This window comes from Ochotona princeps, chromosome 4 (genome assembly GCF_030435755.1).
Source record: "Ochotona princeps isolate mOchPri1 chromosome 4, mOchPri1.hap1, whole genome shotgun sequence".
NCBI classification, from domain to species: Eukaryota; Metazoa; Chordata; class Mammalia; order Lagomorpha; family Ochotonidae; genus Ochotona; species Ochotona princeps.
This window is the reverse complement of record NC_080835.1, coordinates 10,514,550-10,536,990: the sequence shown is the minus strand read 5'-3', so window position 1 is coordinate 10,536,990 and position 22,441 is coordinate 10,514,550. Positions and strand designations below refer to the sequence as shown.

The 22,441-nt window shown below is 47.1% G+C and overlaps 1 protein-coding gene across 3 annotated transcripts in view; it reads left to right on the top strand.

Annotated features, from left to right (window-relative positions):
• Positions 1-2,814: 2,814 nt before the first annotated feature.
• The window catches only part of STX3 (syntaxin 3), a 43,935-nt gene continuing 24,308 nt past the window's right edge, over positions 2,815-22,441 (top strand). The window contains exons 1-2 of one of the 3 annotated variants that reach the window (XM_004585274.2): positions 2,815-3,203; positions 18,420-18,503. In XM_004585274.2, coding sequence (XP_004585331.2) covers positions 3,174-3,203; positions 18,420-18,503 — 114 coding nt within the window. In that variant the 5' untranslated portion in view covers positions 2,815-3,173. The remainder of the gene's footprint in view (positions 3,204-18,419; positions 18,504-22,441) is intronic. The other 2 variants (XM_004585273.2, XM_058662988.1) reach the window with 2 other exon arrangements.

The following is a 22,441-nucleotide window of genomic DNA, read 5'->3' as shown; positions in this document are numbered from 1 at the left end:
GGGGTTTGACCCGTGTGCTAGGCAGCCACTAAGTTGTCCCCTGGTCTTCTCGCTCTTGTGTCATCCCTTTGTCTTGAGTGTGAGCTGAACCTAGAAATTCACTTCTCTTTATAGAGCACAGCCAAAGTGATGGGGTATCATTTGTGATATCCACATTAACTTACACCTCTCTCTGTCTGTCTTGCTGAGGAACAAGACAGACATATTGTGAGATGCCCTGTGGAGAGGCACCTGTGTCAAGGAGCTGATGGTACCCTCCAGCCAATAGCCAGTCAGGCACAGAGGCCCTTGGGCCAGCTGTGCATGGAGCTTGCACATCGGACATGGGAAACAGATTCTCCCTTGGAGATAAGATACCTTCACTACAGTATCAACCAAGATGCTGAGACAGAGGCATCCAGCTCTTAGAAACCAGGGTCCTCCAGACACAGAAACTATGGGATAACCAATGTTTGTTGTTTCAAGGCACTAGGAGTTAGAGATTTGAGAAATATACAAATTGGTACATGCTGATCCATAACCAGTACCAACTGGAAAGGGGAGAAAACTAGGCCTGTGATGTTGCTAGGGATACGCATTCTTTCAGAATAAGAGATCCAGGAATAAAAGTTGTGCAGAGCTGATACTGTTGGTCTCAAAAAGCTGTGGCATCATTAGTCTTGATCAGCTCCTTTCTGTGACAGAAAATAGATGATGTGATCTAAGTAACAGGTATTTTTGTGGTAGAGCCACGTATGGAACTCAGCCTCCTGGCTGCACATCCAGCCATTTTTCTACTCCCTTCATGGAAAATCCATCTTGTGAAGGAAAGATTAAGTTTCTTAAATGTTTGGACAAAGGCAAGGAGGAATAAAGAACAGTGGAAGTCATAGGGAGGAGACTTTTTAAGTGGTGTGATAAACTTTAAAACATTATATCTAAAGAACAAATTCCAAGCATCTCATACACACAGTTTTTAGGACAAAATTATGCTTGCCACCCTGTCCCCTCTTTCCTCCCATTTTAAAATTTTTCCAATGACATGCTATCAAGACAAAATTTTAAAACTAGCTGGAACTCTTCAGCTATGGAAGCTTGTACCTTGAGAGCACTTGGGAAAATAATAATAACAAAAATCAATGACAAAAAAGTGTTTCCTGATTCACAGTAAGGAACCTTTTTCTGCCAGTGGCCATTTGTATATGAATACCGTCACTCACAGGCCAGCATCATCAGCTAAAAAATCCACCTGCTGCGGATTTGCTGAATTCTGACTTCCACCTGTTGCTGCCTTGGCAGGGACAGACCAAATGATTTCATAGGGCTGATGTGGTCTGGATGTTCCCTCCCCACCCCCTCTGGCATTTGGACTATCTGATTTTAGTGTCTGCACCTTTTATGATGTTGTTGCTGGTTCCAACTCTGTAAGTTGTAGGAACTTGATAGTGATGCAAAGGAGTCTTGTGTAAAGAGATGAAAATGAATTTTGTTCAGTGCAAGGACAGTTGAGCTCCCAGTACCCCAGGATTCAATTTGCAGTTGTGAACATATTGTCTTCAGCTTTCAGTATTCCTGTAGTACCTTTCCTGCTGTTTGGATTCTTCAGTTAGCTTTAACTGCTTGCTGGTTTCCTCATTAAGTGGGGGAGGAAACTTCTAATGCCTGTTTATATTCCAGAATATAATTTGTGTGTATATATAAAATAATATATAAACTGTTAAAATATATTTTATGTTATATATATATGTATATATATATATATTTATATTTATATATATATATACATATAAAGTACGTGGAGAGCTGTTCTCATCTCTGTTATTTCTAAGAGGTATTTGTTCTCTTGAAAGGCGGGCAGCTACCCATCCCTACCACCAACATTTTTTGAACATTGAACAAGTGGAATCTTATTCATTCACCTCTTCCATTTATGGCCACCAGGGAGCGATGTTACAGACCTGCCACTTGGCCCAGCAAGCTCGGAGCTGAAGGACACGCGCGGGGCAGGGCGTCTGAGACCGGATTAGCCTGCGGAAAAGCAGGGCGGGGTCCAGAAGCTGGGCCTTGGTTCTACCGACAGATCATATCTTTGTGGTTGTCCATGAAGGCACCATGCAGCAAGCTCGCGGAGGAGGGCAAAGTCCCGTTCGAATCACAAATGGACTTCACAGCCTTTTGACCTGAGGGCTTTAAACACTCTTGAGAATTATGTCAGCGGTTCCTTATTCCCATTGACCGAGCTCTTCTCTGCTGGGTATGCCGTGGTGGCGCTGAGGAGACAAAGAGGGGACGGGGCAGCCAGGGAGGGGCAGTGAGAAGAACCCGTCGGCCTTTTTGGCAGCTGCAGGACAGCCCCCCCGCCCCCCGCCGCCAGGGACCTCCACAGCACGTGGGAAAAGAAGGCTTAAAAACCCATCTGTGGGTTGCACGTCAATTACTCCTCTCTTGCGGGGTCCCAAGCAAACTCCATGTTTCCCCCAAACCGCCGATCTCGCTGGGGGGTTCCCGTTGGCCAAAAGCACCCAAATCCTCAGTCCTGTTCTTGGCCCCTCCTCAGTTACACCTGCCCACATTGCGCCCCAGTACCCCATCCCCCTAGTTCTGGCCTCGCGAGTGCAGATCCCGTCTCCCGGGGCTACTTTATCCCACCCCGCCCTGACCCCCAACTTGATATGGCCCACAAGTTTATTTCGGGGCGGGGGGCGGGATTGTCCCTGCCTGGCCGACAGAAGGCGACGAATCCTAACGGGAAAAGCGGACCGAGGCAGAACCCGAGTCTTCGCGCGACCTCGAGTTAGAGGAGCGAGATCGGTCAGCTGTAGCTCCTCCACTAGGTCCCCTCGGGTGCCGTGGGGGTCCCCGAAAGTGTGGGGGAGGAGGAGCGCACAGCCTGGTGCTGGCCCTTTAAGGAGGAGTCCCGGGAGCGGCGCAGGTAAGGGGCGGGCCGGCGGCGGAGCGCGGCGCGTCGACGCGCGCCCGGGATCCGGATTTGGAGCGCGGCGCCGGCGGGGGCCGGAGGGGGCGGCGCGGCGGAGCCTCGGTGGCCTCGGACGCTCCTCCCGGCCAGCGGCCGCCGCCCGACCCCGCCAGCGCCTCGAGCTCTCCTAGCTGGGACCGGCCCCCACTTCCGGCCGCTCTCCTGGGGCGCGCTCACCTGGGAAGCGCTCCCCGCCTCTGGGCGCCTGGGCAGCAGGATGAAGGACCGGCTGGAGCAGCTGAAGGCCGTGAGTCCGGGAGCCTGGGGAGTCGGGGAGCTGGGGGCTGCCGTGGGCAGGGTGCCGGGGACTGGGGCTTCCCTGATTTTATTTTTTTACTCCACTTGGAGTCTGGAGGGGGTTCCGGGCGCCAGGCTCGCCCTTTAAGCCCCGCGGCATCCCTCCCCTCCCTGCGGAGTCATGTGCCTGGTGATTCACTCCTGGCTGCGACTTCCCTGACCGCCACCAGCCCTCCCACCTCCTTCCTCTCCACCCGCAACCCCCCAGTCCCCAAAGCAAGACAGTGTCTGTCCGGGGCTGGGAGCCAGGCTGGGGTGGGGAGAGCTTGTGCCCAGGGAAGCTTACGGGTGGAAGGTCGAGGGGTCGCCTCACCAGCTGCCTGCCCGCTGCTCTGGCCGTGCTTTCCCGAAGTCCCGATCAGCCCCCTCCACCCTCTTCTCCTTTTGAGGAGCAGCTCAGAGTTCTCAGGGGGCCTCCCCATCCGTGAACTGGGCACGCAGTGGGGATCGGGATGTCTGAGTTTTGGCCTCAGCGCGCTTCCCGTGGGGCAGGAGTGGTGGGCAAAAGGCTACGCAGGTGGACCAGCTCAGGAGCTGAGGAAGCCCAGGCCAACTTACTTTGTGGGGCCTTTGTTTGCTTATCTGTCAAATAAGGATGATTGCACCTACCTCAGAGATTTGCCCGCAGGATGACATGAGGTAATGAGACTGACTATAGACAAGCCAGTGGTAAAGCCTGGGTTTTAAAGTTGCTTCTCGACATCATGAATAGTTAATGAGTGCATTCTGCCAGACTCTAGGATTCCAGAAACATGGGCTGGACCTTCACAGAATCTGACCCTTGGCAGTGTCAGTGTGCCTGGGAGCTTGTTACAAGTGTAGCAGGTGAGGTTCAGCGTATTGGGGAGTGCACCCAGCACCCTAGGGTTTGGGAAGCACCCTCCTGGATGATATAGGGTTTCTTCTCCAGCTCAGTGGCTTACCGGCTTTCCCTTACAACCCCCCAGTTGGAAGTTTTGCCATCTGTAAAATGAGTCATTGTGACAGGTTAAAGTGGGAAAGCAGGGGGGAAGGATACTTTGTATGGTCTTAATACATGGCAAATGCTCTTTGGGGATGAATGGTGAGGACTGTTGGGCTGAGGTCCTGGTTGCTTCCGTGGTGCTTGTGTTGGGGACTTACTGGGATGAGGTCATGATTGATTTTCTTGGGGTGATACTTTTGTGGCCCTTCCACCCGCTCTGAGCAGTAGGGCAGCAGAGCGACCAGGGGGCTGGGCACAGGAGAGAAGCAAAGGAAGACTGGCACCTCTGTGCAGGGGGTCTCCCTGCCCCACACTTGCTCATTGCCAACAGAGCTGTGACATCCCGACTCCCCAAGGGACAGAGCTGATTGCCCTGTGTCTGACAGACAGAAGAACTGGAGCTTGCCCTGGGTAGGATGGAGGGTGACAGATGGCAAGTTCCTGATGTGTGCTTTCCCTTCTGTGACACAGCTCAGGGGAGGCAGCAAAATGAGTGGTTTCAGAGCACACAGAGCAAGCACGGAGGAGTGCAAAGCTGGATGGCATAGAGGCCGCTTTGTTCCTGAGTTAGGATAGGTGTTTCCAGAGGAGGATCCTCCGCAGGCCGTTCAGTAGTAACCTGTCAGCAGAGCAAAGTGGCTTCACTGAGCTTTGCGTTCCATTCTGCAAATGAATCCAACGTGCCAGGGCACCCAGGCAAGTGCTTTCTCTCACAGCTGCCCCTGGAAAAATTGAGCTAATATGTTTCCTGCTTCTGCTTTAACCTCTTGGGGATGTGGTGGAAGTGAAAGTGTGGGCAGTGCTATTATTCTGAGTGTATTGTTCTGGAAATCACAGGGTGGTCTCTGTAGTGTTTTTTTTTTGTCAGGCAGAAGAGTGGGGGTGCGCAGCAAGAAGCAGGGGGTGCAGATTCCGAGGCTTCTAACTGTACCCTCGCTGTGTGGTAGCTGTGTTCCTCTCTTCTGCTTTCCTTTTCTGCTGTTTGATTCCTCTTCTTTTGCAAAACAAGGAATTCCATTGGTTTCAGGAGCCCCTTCTGGCATTGTTACTGGTTTCCAGAAAGACCTTTAAGATTTATGTGGGAGGCCCAACGTGATGGCTCAGTGGCTAAATCCTCACCTTGCAAGTGCTGGGATCCCATATGGGGTGCTGGTGTGTGTCCTGGCTGCTCCACATCCCATCCACCTCCCTGCTGTGACCTGGGAAAGCAGTGGTGGATGGCCCAAAGCTTTGGGACTCTGCACTCCTGGCTTTGGATCAGCTCAGCTCTGGCCATCATGGCCATTTGGGGAGTGAAGCAGCACACAGAAGCTCTGTCTCTTCCCGCTCTCTGTAAATCTGGTCTGTCTTTCCGATAAAAATGAACAGAAATCATTTTTAAAAAGATTTATGTGGGGTTTTGGAGTCAATTCTACCTTCTCTACTGCCTCCCTCCCACAGGATCCCGTTGCTGCCGCAAAATATGCCATGCTCTCTCTCTGGTTCTTGTTACCAGCCAAAAAGCATTTGTTAACCTGCATGTGACAGAGTTTACATGGAGCAGCCTGTGCAATCTGTGCAGTGATCTTTTTAAACCTTGGGGGAGGGGAGGTGATAGCGGAGGGTTAGCTGGAGAGCTGTCATGTGCAAGAGATTAGCTTTGCTCTTTGTGGATATTAGAATATGTGGGGTTGGCAGGTTGAAATTGGGACTCTGTAAGAAAATACTTTTGGAGCTGTCTGTGGGGGCAGGGGGTGGCCTGGCTAGGGAGACAGTGAGCCCTCTAGCATAGGAGGTGGGTGGACAGGCAGCTTGTTGGGTGTTGAATGTTCTAGAAATTGGAGCACCTGTCTAAGGGAGAGGCGAACCCGGTGGTTGAAGATCTCTATCCATCGTGAGGTTGTACGGTTCTTTGAGATGCTTTGTTTGTAAGCCTGTGCTAAGGCTCTATGGTGCATGAGGGCTGAGGCTTTATTGTTGCACCTGTAGAGTGGGTCTTCATCTTTTTTCCCCATAGAGCCCTTGTCAGAGTGAAATGAGAGGGACTCACCCACCACAGAAAATGGAGTGCTCTGGACTGCTGGGAGCAATATCCACACTGAAGGGCAGCATTTGTGAGGCCACGATCATAAAACCTGACTCACTTTGTCTCTTGACTTGCTTTGTCTGGGGTGTGGGAGGTTCCCCTGTCATAGGATAGTTTCCCAGAAACGTGCAGGACTTTTTCCAGCCTATGTCAGAAGGTGGTTCTTACCGATTCCTCAGTCACTGAATGTTCAATCTGGTCTTTTATTCCTTGCCTCCTTTTCAAACAGTGAACATTTACCAAGAACCTACCAATTGTCAACTCCTGTGGTAGATGCCAGGTTGTAGTGGCGATAGACGCATCTTCTTGGCCCGTAGGAAATTCATAGTCAGCTAGGGAGACCACACAAGAACTGGACATGACGATACTACCCCGGTGAGGGAAGTGCCCACAGGAAGACCCTCTGGACGATGGGCAGGCAGTGAGTGAGGGATTCCCTGAGCAGGGAATATATGAGCTCAGGTCTGTTTTCAAGTCGAATTTAGAATGTAGAATTTAAGAAATTCAAGCATTCCAGATTGTTCAACCACACTGTCATTCACAAACCCTTCATGTGTGAACCGTCAAGAACAGATAACATGTGAGGGCATTCATAGAAGTTCGTGTGCATGGTCTGTACCGACTACCATGATCAGAGCTTTTTGACTTTTATATGCCTCCCATCCTGCTAGGCGTCATGTTAGGTAACATTTTATGAAGTCCTAAGACTTTAGTCTTAGAGAGTAGATAGTCATAGAGTAGAACCAAAGTTGTTTCATGAGGGTAACCATTAAAACATCAAAGGTAGGTGAGGACATTGGAGAAACCAGTGCTGTGCGGAATAGAAGTCAAGGACTTTGAACCCATTGAAGACCAATCTAGACAAGAAGAGAAATGACTTGTACGATGTAACCCTATCAAGATCAGTAAAAATAGGGGCGCACTTACAGAAGCAACTACCCAGAGTTTTATTCTCTTCTTTCTGTTTTGTGTCATGTTGCTTGCTAAAGACTTGTCCATGACCTGCCACCCTGAGGATGTTCTAGAATCTCTGTAGGCTGAGAGTCTCTCAGGATAACACTGTACTATAACCCCATCAGAGACAGGGACAGGAATGAATTAAAGCTTAATTCATTCAGTAAACACAGCTTCTACCAAGTTCCAGGTGCACTAAAGCTCATGACAGACTGCCCCTGCACAGAGGCTCCATCCTTCTCTAAGTGAAAAGAGTCCTTCTTCCTTGGCTCTGTGTGTCTGGAAGGTTTCATTTCCTGGGAGGGATGTTTTGCTCTGAGCAGACGGGGAGCAGAGTTGAGATGAGAGTAATGGGGATTGAGGAGGGATTAGAAACCATCAGGCAGAGGCCAGAGAGAAAATACTTGGATAAGAGGAGGGGATTAACTCTATTTTTATTCCTGTGAGTGTGGGGGAGGCAGGCGGGGCTGGCAGAGCTACGTGAGAGAAGCTTATTCCTGCTGTCCCACTCCTTGTCAGGCTTCCTACCCATCTTTCCAACCGTCATTCCTCACAGGTAATGACTCCCTAATGGCAGACTGGAAGGTTGTGCACCCATTCCTCCGGCCTGCACTGGCTGTAGGTCGCTTTGTAATCAACTACTTTTCTTCTGTAAAGTTGGTGGAACAGTTCGTCTGAGTGGCTTTGAAGCTGCCTTCCATTTGTTCATTGTCAGTCGGACTGTTTGTCTTCTGTCCTAGTGTTTGAATACCTGTTATTGTAACTGTACCAAGTACAGTAACAATGATCATTTGTTGAACAGCTTCTTGCTATTGGGCCAGACTTGTGTTAAGTGCCTCATGTACTTTGTCCCCAGTCCCGTCCCTCTCCATTTGGACAAGACAAGGTGCTATTACGTTTTATTCCCACATGACAGGCGAGAGGATTGAGATTCTTTGATGGGAAGTGGTGGAATCAAGAATTAAACATCTGTCTTACCTGTTCTTATCACCCTGTACTCTGTTTGATCATCTTTTCAGCTACACTGAGTACCTTTTGATGAAGCAGTAAATATGAAATTCCCCTGGGGCTCTCTGCCTCGCGTTCCACCTGGCAGATTGGTATTAAAACAGTTGTCTGTTCGCCAGTTAACAGATTGGGCCCTATGTCTCATGATATACCCCTTACTCATTATTGTGATTTGGCTATTCTTGCCCTGTGCCCTGTGGGTTTCTGAAAATTTCCCTACCTGAAGTGGAAGTTCACTGTGGGAATCTAAGTTTCTCAGAGATTACCTGTCCATTTCCAATGACAGATGAACTCCAAGACTCCTAGTTATATGCCACCCCTGTGCTGGAGGCGAGGTCGAGGGCTGTGCCTGTGTAGAGAGCATGAAGAAGAAGATGTGGCTGTCACCCTCCCCCTGCAGTAACCCTGCTCACCCCATCAGCCTCAGATCCAATGTAACATCACCAGAGGGAAGTGGCCTAGGCTGATGATGGCCTTGACCTTGTCTTTCCCGGGACCCTCACACATACTTTATTTTTGTTGGCACATAAAAGCAGCCAAAACTGATGTGACAATTTCAGAAGATGCCTGTCCTGAGATGAAATATTATGTTGTGCAAGTAGCATTCTCTCCTGTGTCTTCGTTCTCATCCTAAAGCCTGGAGAGCTGTAAACCAAGCCACTCTATGGGTGAACAGGGGCTTTTCTTACAACTTCTGTGTCTGGTGAAGGACCTTATCTCCAGGCACTTTTCACTGTGGCCCTCCTGCCAGCCACCTCTCCCATCAGGCTGCTTTCTGGCATTGGGTGCCTTCCATAGCCAACTCCCCCATTGTTTAGTCCTCACCTGAAGAGATTAGTGGAGCCTAGGCTGTCTGGGTTAGGGAAGCTGTCAGGTTTTTTTTGTTTTTTAAATAAACGTTTATTTTAGACTACTTTTAGATTGATAGAAAAGCTGCAAAGATAGTTTAGAGTTCCTGTCTATCCCTCATCCGGTTCCCCCATTGTTAACATCTTACATTGCAGTACGTGCTTATCAAAGCCATGAGGCATTGCTGTTCACTAAACTCCAGGCTTTACTTGGGTGTCACTACTGTTCTTTTATCTGCTTTGGGATCTGATCCAGGACCCTGCGTCCGTTCACTTGGCCTGTCTCTTTGCTTCCTCATGCTTGTGACTGTTTCTCAGTGTTTCCTTGTTTTTCGTGACCTTGATGGTGTGCCGTCTGTCTTAGGCTGCTTTGACAGTGCGCTTCCTGTGGACAGAGCTGTGTGTCACAGCTGCTGTGGGGGTGGGTTTCTGTTAAGAGGCCTCATTCTATGCTGATGGAAACTACGGCTCTCCGGCCAGCTGTCCAAGCCCTCCTCATAGCCCGGACCCTCCCTGCTGCACTGTCTTGGGCAGGTTGCTTAGCATTTTTATGCATGAGCTTTCTTAGCTGCTGAAGATTGTAGCGTGTGTTTAAATGCCATGTACATATGTAAGACATTTGTCCCCAGCCTATGTCAGGTGTTCAGTGAGCTTCACTTGTTTCAGCGGTGATTTAAGTGTTCTGGAAAGACTGTATTGGGACCAAGGCTGAAAGGAAGTGTTGGGGTGAGTGCCAAGGAGGGTGTGAGACATTGCAGTCCTCTCTGTGGACTTGAGAACTCAGGGCTGTGTGTTGAGAGGCCAGGATGGGAGGGGAGAGGCGGAGGAAGGAGTGAGTAAATGAGAAAGACAGAAGCTCGGGGGGAATAGGAAGAAGGGCCTGAAGGGGACCTGTGCACCCCAAGAGGAGGAAGAACGCATGCTGTGACTCTTTGAACAGCTCCCAGGATAAGAAATAAACCAGGATAAAAAAATTTTGTCCCACTTAAATGGCCTTCCTGTAATTTTCCTCTGGGTAAATCCGCTTGATCTTCGCAAGCGCAAAGAACTAACCTCTACCAACCAATAGATTTCCCTCTTCTCCAGGCTCTGCTTTGCCTTCAAGTACAGATGATGGGCAGCCTGGCTTTTCTAGGGGTATGATTCCAATCATCATCTATCATGGGTTGTTGTGATGACCTGTTTGTGGGTCTGTCTCCCATCTGAGACAGGGCAGTACTGGAGACCCAAAGGCTGAGTTTGTCCACCATCTGTGTTACTGCTTTGCAAACATTAGAAGTTCTGAAAATATGTTGATGAATGAATGAGAAATGAATCCATGCTTTTGTGTGGGGTCTTGTAGTGAAAGAGAATTTTATGGACACCAACATCCCTTATGAGCCCTGGTGTGTGTCCTGGCTATTCCACTTCTGATTTAGCTGCCTGTTTATGGCCTGGGAAAGCGGCAGAGGATGGCTCAAGTCTTTGGGACCCTGCAGCCACATGGAGACCTGGAAGAAGCTCCTGGCTCCCGGCTTTGGACTGGCTGAGCCCTAGTCACTGTGACCATTTCAGGAGTGAAACAGCAGATGGAAAATCTCTGTCTCTCCTTCCCTCTGTAACTCTGCCTTTCAAATAAAAAGAACAAAAATCTTTAAAAAAGAAATAAATGTTAAGAAGAGTGGTAGTATTAATTTGTGAGGATACTACAAAGAAGCCTTCCTTAAATACATGAAGTAGGAAAATGGCGAAGTAAGTGAGGGACATCCCAGTGAATGCATGAGGTTTTCCTCTTCCTGAGATAGTTGCTGTCACCGTCTGCAAAGTGGCATTATCCCTGCACATCCAGCAGAGGAAACAGGACAGGTGCTCTTGAGCATGTAATATGTGCCTACTGTGACTCCAAATACTTCATGTGTAATAACTGAATGAATCCTTCTACTAATTCTAGCATCAAATTATTCTTGTTGTGTTTAAAGATGGAAAGTAAAGCAAAGAGATGCGCAAACGCTGTAAGGATTGCACAGCTACTAAGTGGCAGAGCCAGGTTTCGACTCTGGCAATAGGTGTTCCCTCTGCATCTCCACCTGTGTACACATGCGCAGGATTGTATGCTCTGGTGCCCCTGTCTTTCACACGTGTCCTTTTATCCAGTGGGGTGTATTACGGAGCATGGTGGAGAGCATGCTTTCCCGGAGCGCAGAGAGAGTGAGGGCGAGGCCCCTGGCTTCCATAGACCTACTTTTGAGGCTTGACGAGACCAGTTGTCAGTGAAATCATGTCGGATGAATTATTTATCCAGGTAAGCAGGTTGCCTCATCTATAAATGGAGAAAGTAATATTTATCCTTTGGAGGGTTGCTGTGAGAATTAAATACCACCCTTGAACCCATGGGCGTGCCTGTGACAAAACACAGCACACAACCCTACCTGCTGCTACTGTCGTGGGTGCCTGAGGTGGGGTCCCTAGGGACTTTGGCTCATGTCCCGTTGTCCCCTGAGCTATGGGCCAATCTGGTAATGAGAGTATTTGTCATTGGCTTCAGCTTTCAGGTGGGGGTGGATTCTGGATTTAGTTTGTTTATCTTGAAAGTAGAAGGGTGAGGCTTATTTAGCGTATCTGTTTTTATGGTGTTCCTCTGATTCATCCAATAAGAAGATTCAGTTAGGCAAATAGAGGAACCCTCAAGGAGGGTTTTACCGGAAGAGGCAACAGCATTAACAGGAAGAACTGGGCTTAGGAGAAGGATCACCTGACTGCTTAAATGGAGAGCAGAGAGCATTGGGAGCTGGTTAAGAGTTGGCTGAGAGCTGACACAGTTGTGCAGGATTTCTCGCTCTGTAAACAGGACTGGAAAAACCAGCTGTTGGGCAGTGTGTGCATGGAGTATGTCTGTGTCTGTTTGTAACCCTTGTCAGTGGGTGTGCTTAGGAATCCAGAGACCTTCATCCTAGAGGGTGGAAGGCGGGAGATAGCCCACGGCAAGGACAGGCCAGGCCAGATGGGATAATCTCTCTCAGTCACATTTATTAGAGGAAAACCTGAGTTTATGAAGAAGAGAGAGCCTGCTGTTCTCATCGGGCTGTGTCCAGCCAGGCTGCAGTCCTTGAGTACCCCCCTGGGACATGTTCAGGACCCGATGTCCCTTCCCCTCTGTTTTCTGCGGCAGCTCGTTGCTGACGTCTGGGGCCTTCTGTGGGCAGGGAGAGTCAGAGAGCTGGTGCATGGTGTGCTCCTCATATGCGGTGACTTCCTTTGCTTTGTCCCCTCCTGCCTCCCTTCTAGCTCTGATTTGTTAAAATCCCTAAGAGATGCTGGAGATTGAAATTTATGTTATAGCTGTGCTTTAACTTAGGCGCAAACAGCTGTCTTCTTTGTGTCCCTTTTCTTAGAAGGCATGCATCGCTGACTTGGCTGGTTTTCCAGTTTTCTTTCCTTCTTTTTCACAAGACTTTTTTTTTTTAAAAAAAAAACAATAACATACTGTATTACGCTCCAGTGTGTAAAATGGGTAAATGTATAATTTTTCTTTTTTTTTTTTTTAAAGATTTTATTATTATTGGAAAGCTGGATATACAGAGAGGAGGAGAGACAGAGAGGAAGATCTTCCATCTGATGTTTCACTCCCCAAGTGAGCTGCAACGAGCCGGTGCTGTGCCGATTTGATGCCGGGAACCAGGAACCTCTTCTGGGTCTCCCACGTGGGTGCAGGGTCCCAAAGCTTGGGGCCGTCCTCAACTGCTTTCCCAGGCCACAAGCAGGGAGCTGGATGGGAAGTGGAGCTGCTGGGATTAGAACCGGCGCCCATATGGGATCCCGGGGCGTTCAAGTGAGGACTTTAGCCGCTAGGCCACGCTGCCGGGCCCAAATGTACAGTTTTTCAAAGAGGGTAAGGTCTAGGAACCGCACCTGCAGGGTTCGCTTCTGCTTGTCTAGCGCTGGGTGGTTTGCAGGCACATCGGAAGTGTCCTGGAGTTCCTCAAAGGGACACTGGACAGATGTCCTGCCAAGGTCCACAGCTCCCCCTGCCCAGCCCAGGGCACTCTCTGCGTGACTGGGCTGCTGCTGTCAGTCTCATGCTGTTTGGTGCAGAGTGCAGAGCTGTAGGAAGGACTTCAGAGGGGTGTGCTATGCCTGAGCACTGCTCTGTGGTCCAGGAGGCAGGAGATCTTGAATAGTTATAACTTCTCTGACTTAGAGGTCCTCCAAGAAGAGGTAGATGGGATTCTTTGTTGTGGTGTTCATGAAGCAGCTGCAGGACTGTGGTTGCCCAGCACCTGCAAGGGGCTCTGCCTGTGGAAAAGATTTTTATTAATTAGGCAAGCTCATGAAGAAGGTCTAAGAGACACAGGGCAATACAGGTGACAGTGGAAAGGCAGTGAACCCCGACTGAGAGGAACTGCGTGTGGAGTCGCTTGAGATGGAGTTGGGCCCTGAACTCTGTTCTTTTCAGAGAAGGAGGTCTTAGCCCTTTCCTCTCTGAATCTGGGGGCACTTTTGGGAAGCTAGATCTCGGGGTAACCTATGTCCCTCACTGGTGAAATCTCCCATCTTCTGGCATGAGGCTTCAGGAGGCTGGGGAGGAAGGAAGTGGGTAGCTGGGCTCATCCGTTTCTTACTGCAGTGTGTGCTGTAATGTGCGTATTGCCACATGTCTTGATTCTCTCTGATAAAGATGCTGAAGCCATCTTCTCAGCTGCGTGCAGTTGTGTGTGCTGAAGATAAGGAACATCACATGCTCTCCTTGCCCTTGGGCCTCCTGAGGACTCTTGGTCTGTAAGAGCAAGCTTGGGTGAGCAAGGGAAGGACGCTTACCCTGGGGTCAGCTGGAACCCTCTGTGTAAGCTCTGTAAGGCAGCCTAGTGGTTGGTGCAGTGTTACACAACTCCAGATAACGTCTGTGATGGCCACCCTTGGATTTTTTCATCTGGACTACAGTTTGCTGCTCTTAATGTTGTGTTTTTGGAAAGGGCATGCCACAGTGGCAAAGACTGCATGGAAAGATGCAAATCCAGAATCTTGGGTTCTGTCCCCATCTGTCACAGTAATTATTTGCTTTTGAAGCTTGGTTTCCCCATCCTAGGTGAGGGGATTTGATGGCTAAGTATTTAAAGTTAGTTTAACTCTTCCCCCCCTCCCCTTTTTGAAGATACTTAGATCCAGGTTAAGCCTATGGAGAAGTTGATGTGGCTAGATATGATTATTTTATTGACTTTTAGTATGTGCTGCTCATTGCAAAGTGAACCTACAAGTATTTTTAACCCTCATAGCTACTCTGAAATTCTTCTCACCCTTCTCTTTACATGTATAAACAAATACCTGTGTAAACACACACATGTATGTTGCATGTATATGGATGTGTAAAAATAAATGTGGAAAATAGAATTAAGACATAGACTTACTTTTAGTGTGAAACATTTTGAAATTATGCATTTTTTCATAGTATTTATTTCCCACTAATTTTTTAAAAAGATTTATTTTAATTTTTATTGGAAAGTCAGATATACAGAGAGGAGGGAAGACAGAGAGGAAATCTTCCATCCGCTTATTCACTCCCCAGGTGGCCGTAATGGCTGGAGCTGAGCTAATCTGAAGCCAGGAGCCTGGAGCTTTTTAGGGTCTCCCAGTTGGGTGCAGGGTCCCAAGACCTTGGGCCATCCTTGACTACTTTCCCAGGCCACAAGCGAGGAGCTGGATGCGAAGCGGGGCCACTGGGATTAGAATTAGTGCCCATATGGGATCCCAGTGTGTGCAAGGCAAGGACTTCAGCTGCTAGGCTACTGTACTGGGCCCCCATTAATTTTTTTTTTTTTAAAGACAGATTTATACAGAGTCACAGAGAGAGAAAGAGGTCTTCTACCCACTGGTAAATTATTTCCTAAAGGACCAAAGCCTGAACTCCATCATGGTCTCCCAAGTGGGTTCCAGGAATCCAATGCTTTGCCATCTTCAGGCAACTTTCACAGGTGCATCAGTGGGGAGCTGAATCAGAAGCAGAGTAGCCGGGACTCAGCGAGCACTCAGCCAGCACTCCAGAGTGGGATTCTGGGATTGCCAGTGGCAGTTTAACTTGTGGTGCCGCACACTGGCCCCTTCCATTAACTTTTTTGAAGACCCTTTGTGTGTGTATAGTATCTAATATGCTAATATAATGTTTAATATAATTATTGAAGTCTCAGAAGGAGGCAAGAAAGACGGAGGTGGATGTTGCAGGGCTTTTTTCTGCTGCCACACAGCTCAGGAGCGAATGTTGGCAGTGCTGTTTGGCATGCAGCCACTGTATGAGTGGCAGATTCAGCCAGTTGATGCTGGCTCGCTTTTCTTGGGTTCAGCCCTGTCCCATGTGCATCAGAGCTGCTGACTTATGAGACACTGTTTCTGACCTCAAGTGGCTTATAACTGAGCTTGGGAATTTGTGGTTGCAACTCATAAAATAGATAAAAATGAAGTGGGGAGAGTTTTGTGGGGGAAGTGGGACCAGAATTAAGCCATGAAGGTTCAGTCCAGAAAGCCGAGACGGCTGCAAGGCATGCTCGTTCCAGCTGGACCTCTGCCGTAGCTGCGGGCTCTGCATCTGCAGATTCGGAGAGGTGCAGAGCGCTCTGCACTGAACGGGGACAGACTTTTTTCTTGTCATGAGTTCCTAAATAGTACACTATAACAGCTTATACAACATCTACACTGTCTTAAGTATCATAACGAATCCCGAAATGATTTAAAGTATACAGGGATGTGCGTGTAAGTTAATGAAAAAAAAAATTGTACCATTTTCTTTCATTTTTTAAAAATTTATTTATTTTTATTGGAAAGTCAGAGAAGAGACAGAGAGGTAAGGGAGTTGAGCATTCAAGTGTTTTTGTCCATGGAGTGTTCTAGAACCGAGGAATATCCATGTATGCATATTGGAGGGTTCATAGTGCTAATAAAAAGCCTAGGAGTGTTATATGCCAAGCACAGATTGAGTATCCCGAGTCTGAAACTTTTAAATTTGAAGTGAGCTCCAAAACTGAAACTTTTTCAGTACTGGTGACATGACACCACAGATTTATTATATGTATGCAAATATTCCAGAAACGGAAAAAAAAAGCCAAGTTCTGAGACACATAAAGAAATACTCAATCAGGTACATAAATTAACTAAGGACAGTTACAGTGCTCAGGCTTAATTGTAAGTGACGAAAGCTGATTTTGACTAACTGAACAAAAGAACGTAAGATACTCTTAGGCTCATTGGAAGGATACTGGAGAAGATCTGTAGAACCTGTCCAAAGCCTGGGAAGCTTCTGGAATGATAGGGACACAGGCAGCTGTGGGAATTACGCGGGCATCACTTCTGGATGCCGCCATTGCTCTGACTCAGCTCCACCTGCTCTAGATTCCCTTTCCTAAATCAAATGTCTCAGTTGGATGTGTATCCTCCCCAGGCTTATCTGGCGAGCTGGATGGGTAACTGCAAAGGAAGGTGTTCTGGGATCATAGACAACTCTGATGTGCATGAAGCAACTTTGAACCTGTAAGTTTATAGTCAGCGGGGAAACACAGGTAGTTAAGCCATAAGACTCTGATGACTGCTATAGAAAGTTTGTATAAAGTGCACTGGGAGTTTTTACATTTGCCTGGGGACATACGTGTCAGGTGAATTCCATGTAAGTTGTCTGAACCAAGTTCTAAAGGCTAAGTAAAAATTTGCCAGTTGGACAGATTCTTTCAGGAAGAAGGACTGGTGTGATTATAGTGATATGAAACAGTGGTCCAGGAAGTGCAAGCAGTTCCAAGTACTTGATCTAGAGTGTGCATCTTAGAGGGAGAAATGGGGCTGGGCCCATGCACTGAATGAGACATAGGCACTTTTAATCCTAGAAGTTGAACTGTCTGTTCATGATTTTAGGTGCTAAGAGGACATGCATGAACAGTTCTTAATTTAGGGAAACCATCATAGAGGCTCTAGCAGGGACCTCACATTCAGCTCTCTGGAATGTGGTTGTGACCATGGGGGCCACTCCAGACCAACCATACCAGTCAAGGCATCTCCCATTCAGTGGGAAAGCTCCAGATGTTAGTGTGATTCCCAGTCATTCCTCTTCCAGCAGATCCAGGGAATGGTGGTAAGTGAAGAAAAGAGATCCCTGGTAATTTTCATTGCCTGTGGGATGTCTGAATGTTTGAGAATGACGAGTTTGGAGCCCCAGAGATCGCCGAAGAAGCAAGGACGGGGGGTTTCCCTCCCACGACCCGCTTGTGGTTAGTGCATAGAAATTGGGGGGTGTGTGGTGGGAAGCGGAACTTGGGGGGAGAACCGCCCAGAAGGCTCTGCTGGGTCACCCAGTCCTGGAAGGGATGGAATGCTTGCCTCTTAGAACCTTTCTGAGGACGTTGGATGAAGTTGAAAGAGCTGGGGTCTCTTGAGGGTTGCTGGGAGTTGAGGGAGAACTTCCTTTCCTTTAAAAACATGAAGAGAGCCACACAGCATGGTTTTTTATAGTAAGTGGTTTCTGAAAACAGGAAGAGTCTCTGCTCCTGCTGTGAGGATTCAGAGCTCGTGCTTTGGAGGGATTTTGTCTTGGACCTGTTGGAACGGAATTGAGACTAGATCCAGTAGATTGGTTAGAATTTGCCTGTCCCATGTTTGGCTTTATGCTTTTAGACAAGTTACTTCAACTGAGGTTAGTGAACTCAACTGGAGTGAGTATGGGGACAAAGCCACCTCGAATTGAGAGAGAGAGAGAGAGAGAGAGAGAGAGAGAGAGAGAGAGAGAGAGAGAGAGAGTGTGTGTGTGTGTGTGTGTGTGTACTTTTGGCACCTATGCGAAGTTTCTCATAATACATATTTTCTGTGATAAGTTTCGTGTTTTACCAGATAGCTTTGTTCTAATTCTGTTTTCCATGAAATCTTTGAAATCCCCTCATATTAGAAATAACACCACTAGCGCTATAAATGCCACCACCAATAATAACCAAACCTAAAACTAAGTACTTCAGTGAGCCCAAGTACTGTGTGAAGGCATCTTATATTCATGATCTCACTAACTATTTCAAGAATCCTGTGAACTGGGGAATGCTGTTACTTTTTTAGCATTGAACTTTGAGGCAGCAAAGTTGGTCACTTATACCTGCCTCCCTTTACCTACTGCAGAAAGCCCCTAATTGGTAGAGCAAGGACTTCATTTCAGCCAGTGTGACACCCCTCCACCCTCTGAGTTTGATATTTCGTAGAAATGCTATGAGTTTTAAAAGAAATAGCCTACAGAAAGCTTACTATTGTGCCCAGTACTTCATGTGTGCTCAGTAATATTAGCCACTTGCTGTGCATTTAATTTCCCTTCTGCTGTTTGTGTGTGTGTGTCTGCAGAAGCAGCTGACACAGGATGATGACACCGACGAGGTTGAGATCGCTATTGACAACACAGCGTTCATGGATGAATTCTTTCAAGAGGTTGGTGACTTTCTTGTGTTTTATACTCATTGTACCTAAGGAATCACAACTTCCATAATAAGAATAAAGAGTTGCCTCTCCCTCCAAGGCGGCAGTAGGAGGTCACAGTCTTGCTGGGTGGTGTGGCGGCATAAACGGCGGCAGGAGGTCACAGTCTTGCTGGGTGGTGTGGCGGCATAAACATGCTGCGAGGAGATTGCCTTTTCAGTTCCTCCCTGGGAAGATATGAATTCTGATCAACAAAGCTGAAGTTGAAGAGATGCTTTTCAAGTTCTCATGTTCTATAACAACACTGCAATGGCAAGCTTTCTGCCTGAAGTCCACAGTTTAACTACAGCATCCACAATGTGATCATGGCCATGAGTATAAAAAAAGGTTGCATCTTAAAGCCTGTGATTCAAATAGATTAAATTTGTTGAATCTAGTGATTTTTGTAGTCTGACTTACTGTAGTGGTTGCCAAGGACTTTAGAAATCAGCAGTTCAACAGGGGCAAAAATGGGCTTCTTATAGATACCCATGAATACCTCAGTCTCAGAGGTCTTTGTTGGAGGAGTGTCATAGACAGGAGGTGGTAGGAAACTTGTGGAGTTAGGAGTTTATCCTGGACAGAGGTGGTGTAGGCAAGGGACCGATAACATAATTCCCCATAGGATTAGAATAAGGATTAAATAGAATACTGTTTGTAAAACATTTAGTGTGGCATTAGGTATATGTTTATTCAATTAATGATTGTTAAAAACAAACTCCAGAGCATAAGATTGCTGAAGTTCTTGGCGCCACAATATGGTTTACGTTCCTCTAAGGAATAAAGGCATCGTAATCTTTTTGCAGGTGGAGTGTGAGAGCTCCAGGCCACACACTGCACAGTGAAGTAGCCCCGGAGCTCCTCTCGAAATGGAGTAGAGTTGGATCGTTAATGCCTTTTTACTATTAGAGCAATTAAAGGATTGAAGTTTTTATTCCAAGTATGTTACAAAAGGAAAATGTTCTTCTGTCCACTTGCAAGGGTGGACTTAACAATGCTTGAACTCACCGGGGCTTGTTCCTACAATCTTGTCTTGGTGACTCAAATTTTTGTTAAAGAACATCTTTTGTAGGATAAGACATTCTCTCCAGAAAGCGTGCTGTGCAGTTAAAACAGAGGGCTCCTGAGGGGAAGTGTTCCTTGTGAGGTGAGAGGATGGTGGAGTTTGGCCTGCGAGAGTTGATTTGGGTCCATCCTTAAGTATTTCACAACAGTGTGATTTTGAACACATTATTTGTTCTGTCTGGGCTTTAATCTCCTGCCTTGGAAATCAGCAGTGCTAGCAATTACCCTGCAAGGCTCTTGTGAAGATCACATGGGTCATGCTCCTGGAAAGTATTTTCTAGATGAAAAGCACAAAATAGTTGGTCACTGTGTTTGTAGAGTTCCTTTATAGACTGACCTGGATCTTCTCAGATGTGTCACTCCTATGGATTTCTCTTTGCTAGTTGACTTTATCATTTGGGTAGAGCCCACATGGAACCTTATTCCATTTAGGATAGAAATGGGGTAGTGTGATAAAGTGCAAAGAGCATGGTCTTTGAAAGTAAAGTCTGAGTTTCTATATATTTAGCATGGAGTTATTGCTGTTTTTCCCCTTGATCAGTTGATGGAATAGGGGGTGGACAGTTGGGGGAGAGGACAGAGGCAGGAGAGAAAGATCATGGTAAAAAAAAATCCTTCAGATTCTGTCTCACAGACCCTGGTCTGAGTCTCAGCTCTGTCCATTATATTTGTGGTGTGTCTTTGGAAAAGCTCTGTAACTCCCAAGCCCATTTCCTCTCAAATGGGAAAGAGGGCTGTTACCTGCCAGTTAGTATGAACATACAGTGAAAAACTGCAGGGCAACACCCAACATGGTGCCTTTTAGTTCTCATTACTATTCTCTCCACCTTTTATTTTTAATGCATGGTAGGCTATAACCTTTCTTGTTATTTATAGAATGGTCTATCAATGTCCTTGAAATTGGTATGAACTACATTTCAAAATTGGAGAAAGGAGAAGGTCTCTTTGTCTATATGGCTAGGCGATGTGCTTAGCACATCTTGCAGGATATATAGCTAAGTAGTTTTCTTGGGAAAGGACTCTTGTAATGAAACTTGCTTTTTGGACTAATTCCAGAAGTCTACTGTTGGTTATCTGCTGAGAGCCAGCTGTGAACCACAGCGTGGTCACAGGGCATTTGCCAGAAACAGGTGAAGTGGCAGGGCCAGGATGTTTTCAGAATGTGATTTGCACTGTAAAATTCAGATGGTTTCTCCAGTTTCTCAGCTGTTCAAAGAATCAGCCTTTGGGTTTCCAGGCCTTCTTGACTGATTATTCTAGAACTTGGTGAGTGATTAATTACAGATTGTTGTCTGATGTGCAGTTATCTATCTTTCTCTTGATCTGTTTGCTCTCCTACAGAACAATGTCTCAGAGGACACAGAACTGTCTCTGAAGGCAGGGACTTTAGAGGTGTAGTTGGATGGAACATCTATTCATCAAAATCTGTGGATGCTCTTGTTTTCTGGGCAGTGTGTAGGGTCTGGGGATGCAGCATCTTATGGACAACTCAGTCTACTTCCCAGTGGTCCCACCTCCAAATACCATCACACTGAGGATTAGGATTCAGCATATGAAACGTCAGGAAACAAAATATTCAGTCCATAACAGACACACTTAAAAATCTCTTTTTTTGTAGTGGTAAGTGAAGCATACTTGTCTCTTGAATTTACTTGTATTTATTTATTCTTTGAATAGTTGTCTAAATGAGTGGTACCATGTGCTTGATATAGCAATGGACACCAACACATGATCCCAGGACTTGGAGAAATTAGAGTAGAGAGTTTGTGGGCAAAGTTCTGTGGCACTGGTGGGTGGGGTTGGGTAGGGAAAGGTAGGTGTCTAAAAGCATCGAGACTTGCCAGGTAGATTTCATTTTGTTTAACAGTAAGAACGTCGAAGTGAGTGTCACTTGGAAATATAGGTATTAAGCAAAATCTGGTGAGCTTAATACTTCTTAATCTTCAGTAGAATATTTGGGTCACAGAGCCAACTAAGGAAACTGGTAGATTGGACATTTCTGGGTTCTTTCACTTGCATAGGTGGGAAGTCCTTGTCAGTCATTCTCCTGTTTGCTGTTAGGCCCATCCTTGCCCTGCCTGTGCTCTACCCTGTATTACAGGAAACAGCATTTCCTGGGTTCTCTTGCCAGCTGGATTTTGTATGTTTGATCAAGGGGAGTGCTATGAAAGAAACATGTGTCTCCTCCCCTAAATTCATATGTAACGGCCAATGTAGATATTGGACTTCCATCACTGAGAACTGTTGTAAATATACACTTATTTTAAAACAAAATTATTTTTATTTGAAAGGCAGATTTGACAGAAAGAAAGGTCTTCCATTGCTGGTTCACTCCCCAAATGGCCTTAATGGGCAAAGCTGAGTTGATCTGAAGCCAGTAGCTAGGAGCTTCTTTCCAGATCTCCCACATGAGTGCAGGGGCTCAAAGACATGGGCCATCCTCTGCTGCTTTCCCAGATCATGGTGAGGGGAGCTGGATTGGAAGTGGAGCAGCTGAGACTTGAACCAATACCCAAATGGAAATGCCAGCACTGTAGGTGAAGAATTAGCGTGTAATGCCACTGCACTGGTTCCAATCTGTGCTTATTTTTTAAGTCACTCATTTTTTCTTGTAGGAGCCTGTTAGGAACAGTGGCACTGGCAGAGGCATCAGCTTCCTTCCTCTGTGCCTGTTCCCTAGACTTGTCTGCTCTGTGGCCTTACCTTTTACTTCAGAGACCCTGACTCCATGGTCCAGCAGAGGAAAAGCTCCAGCATGGGCTAACTCTGGCAGAGAGCTCTGGCCACCCTGCTGCCGCCTTAGACCTTCCAGCTTGTGGTTGTTAATGCATTATGGTTTAGATTTG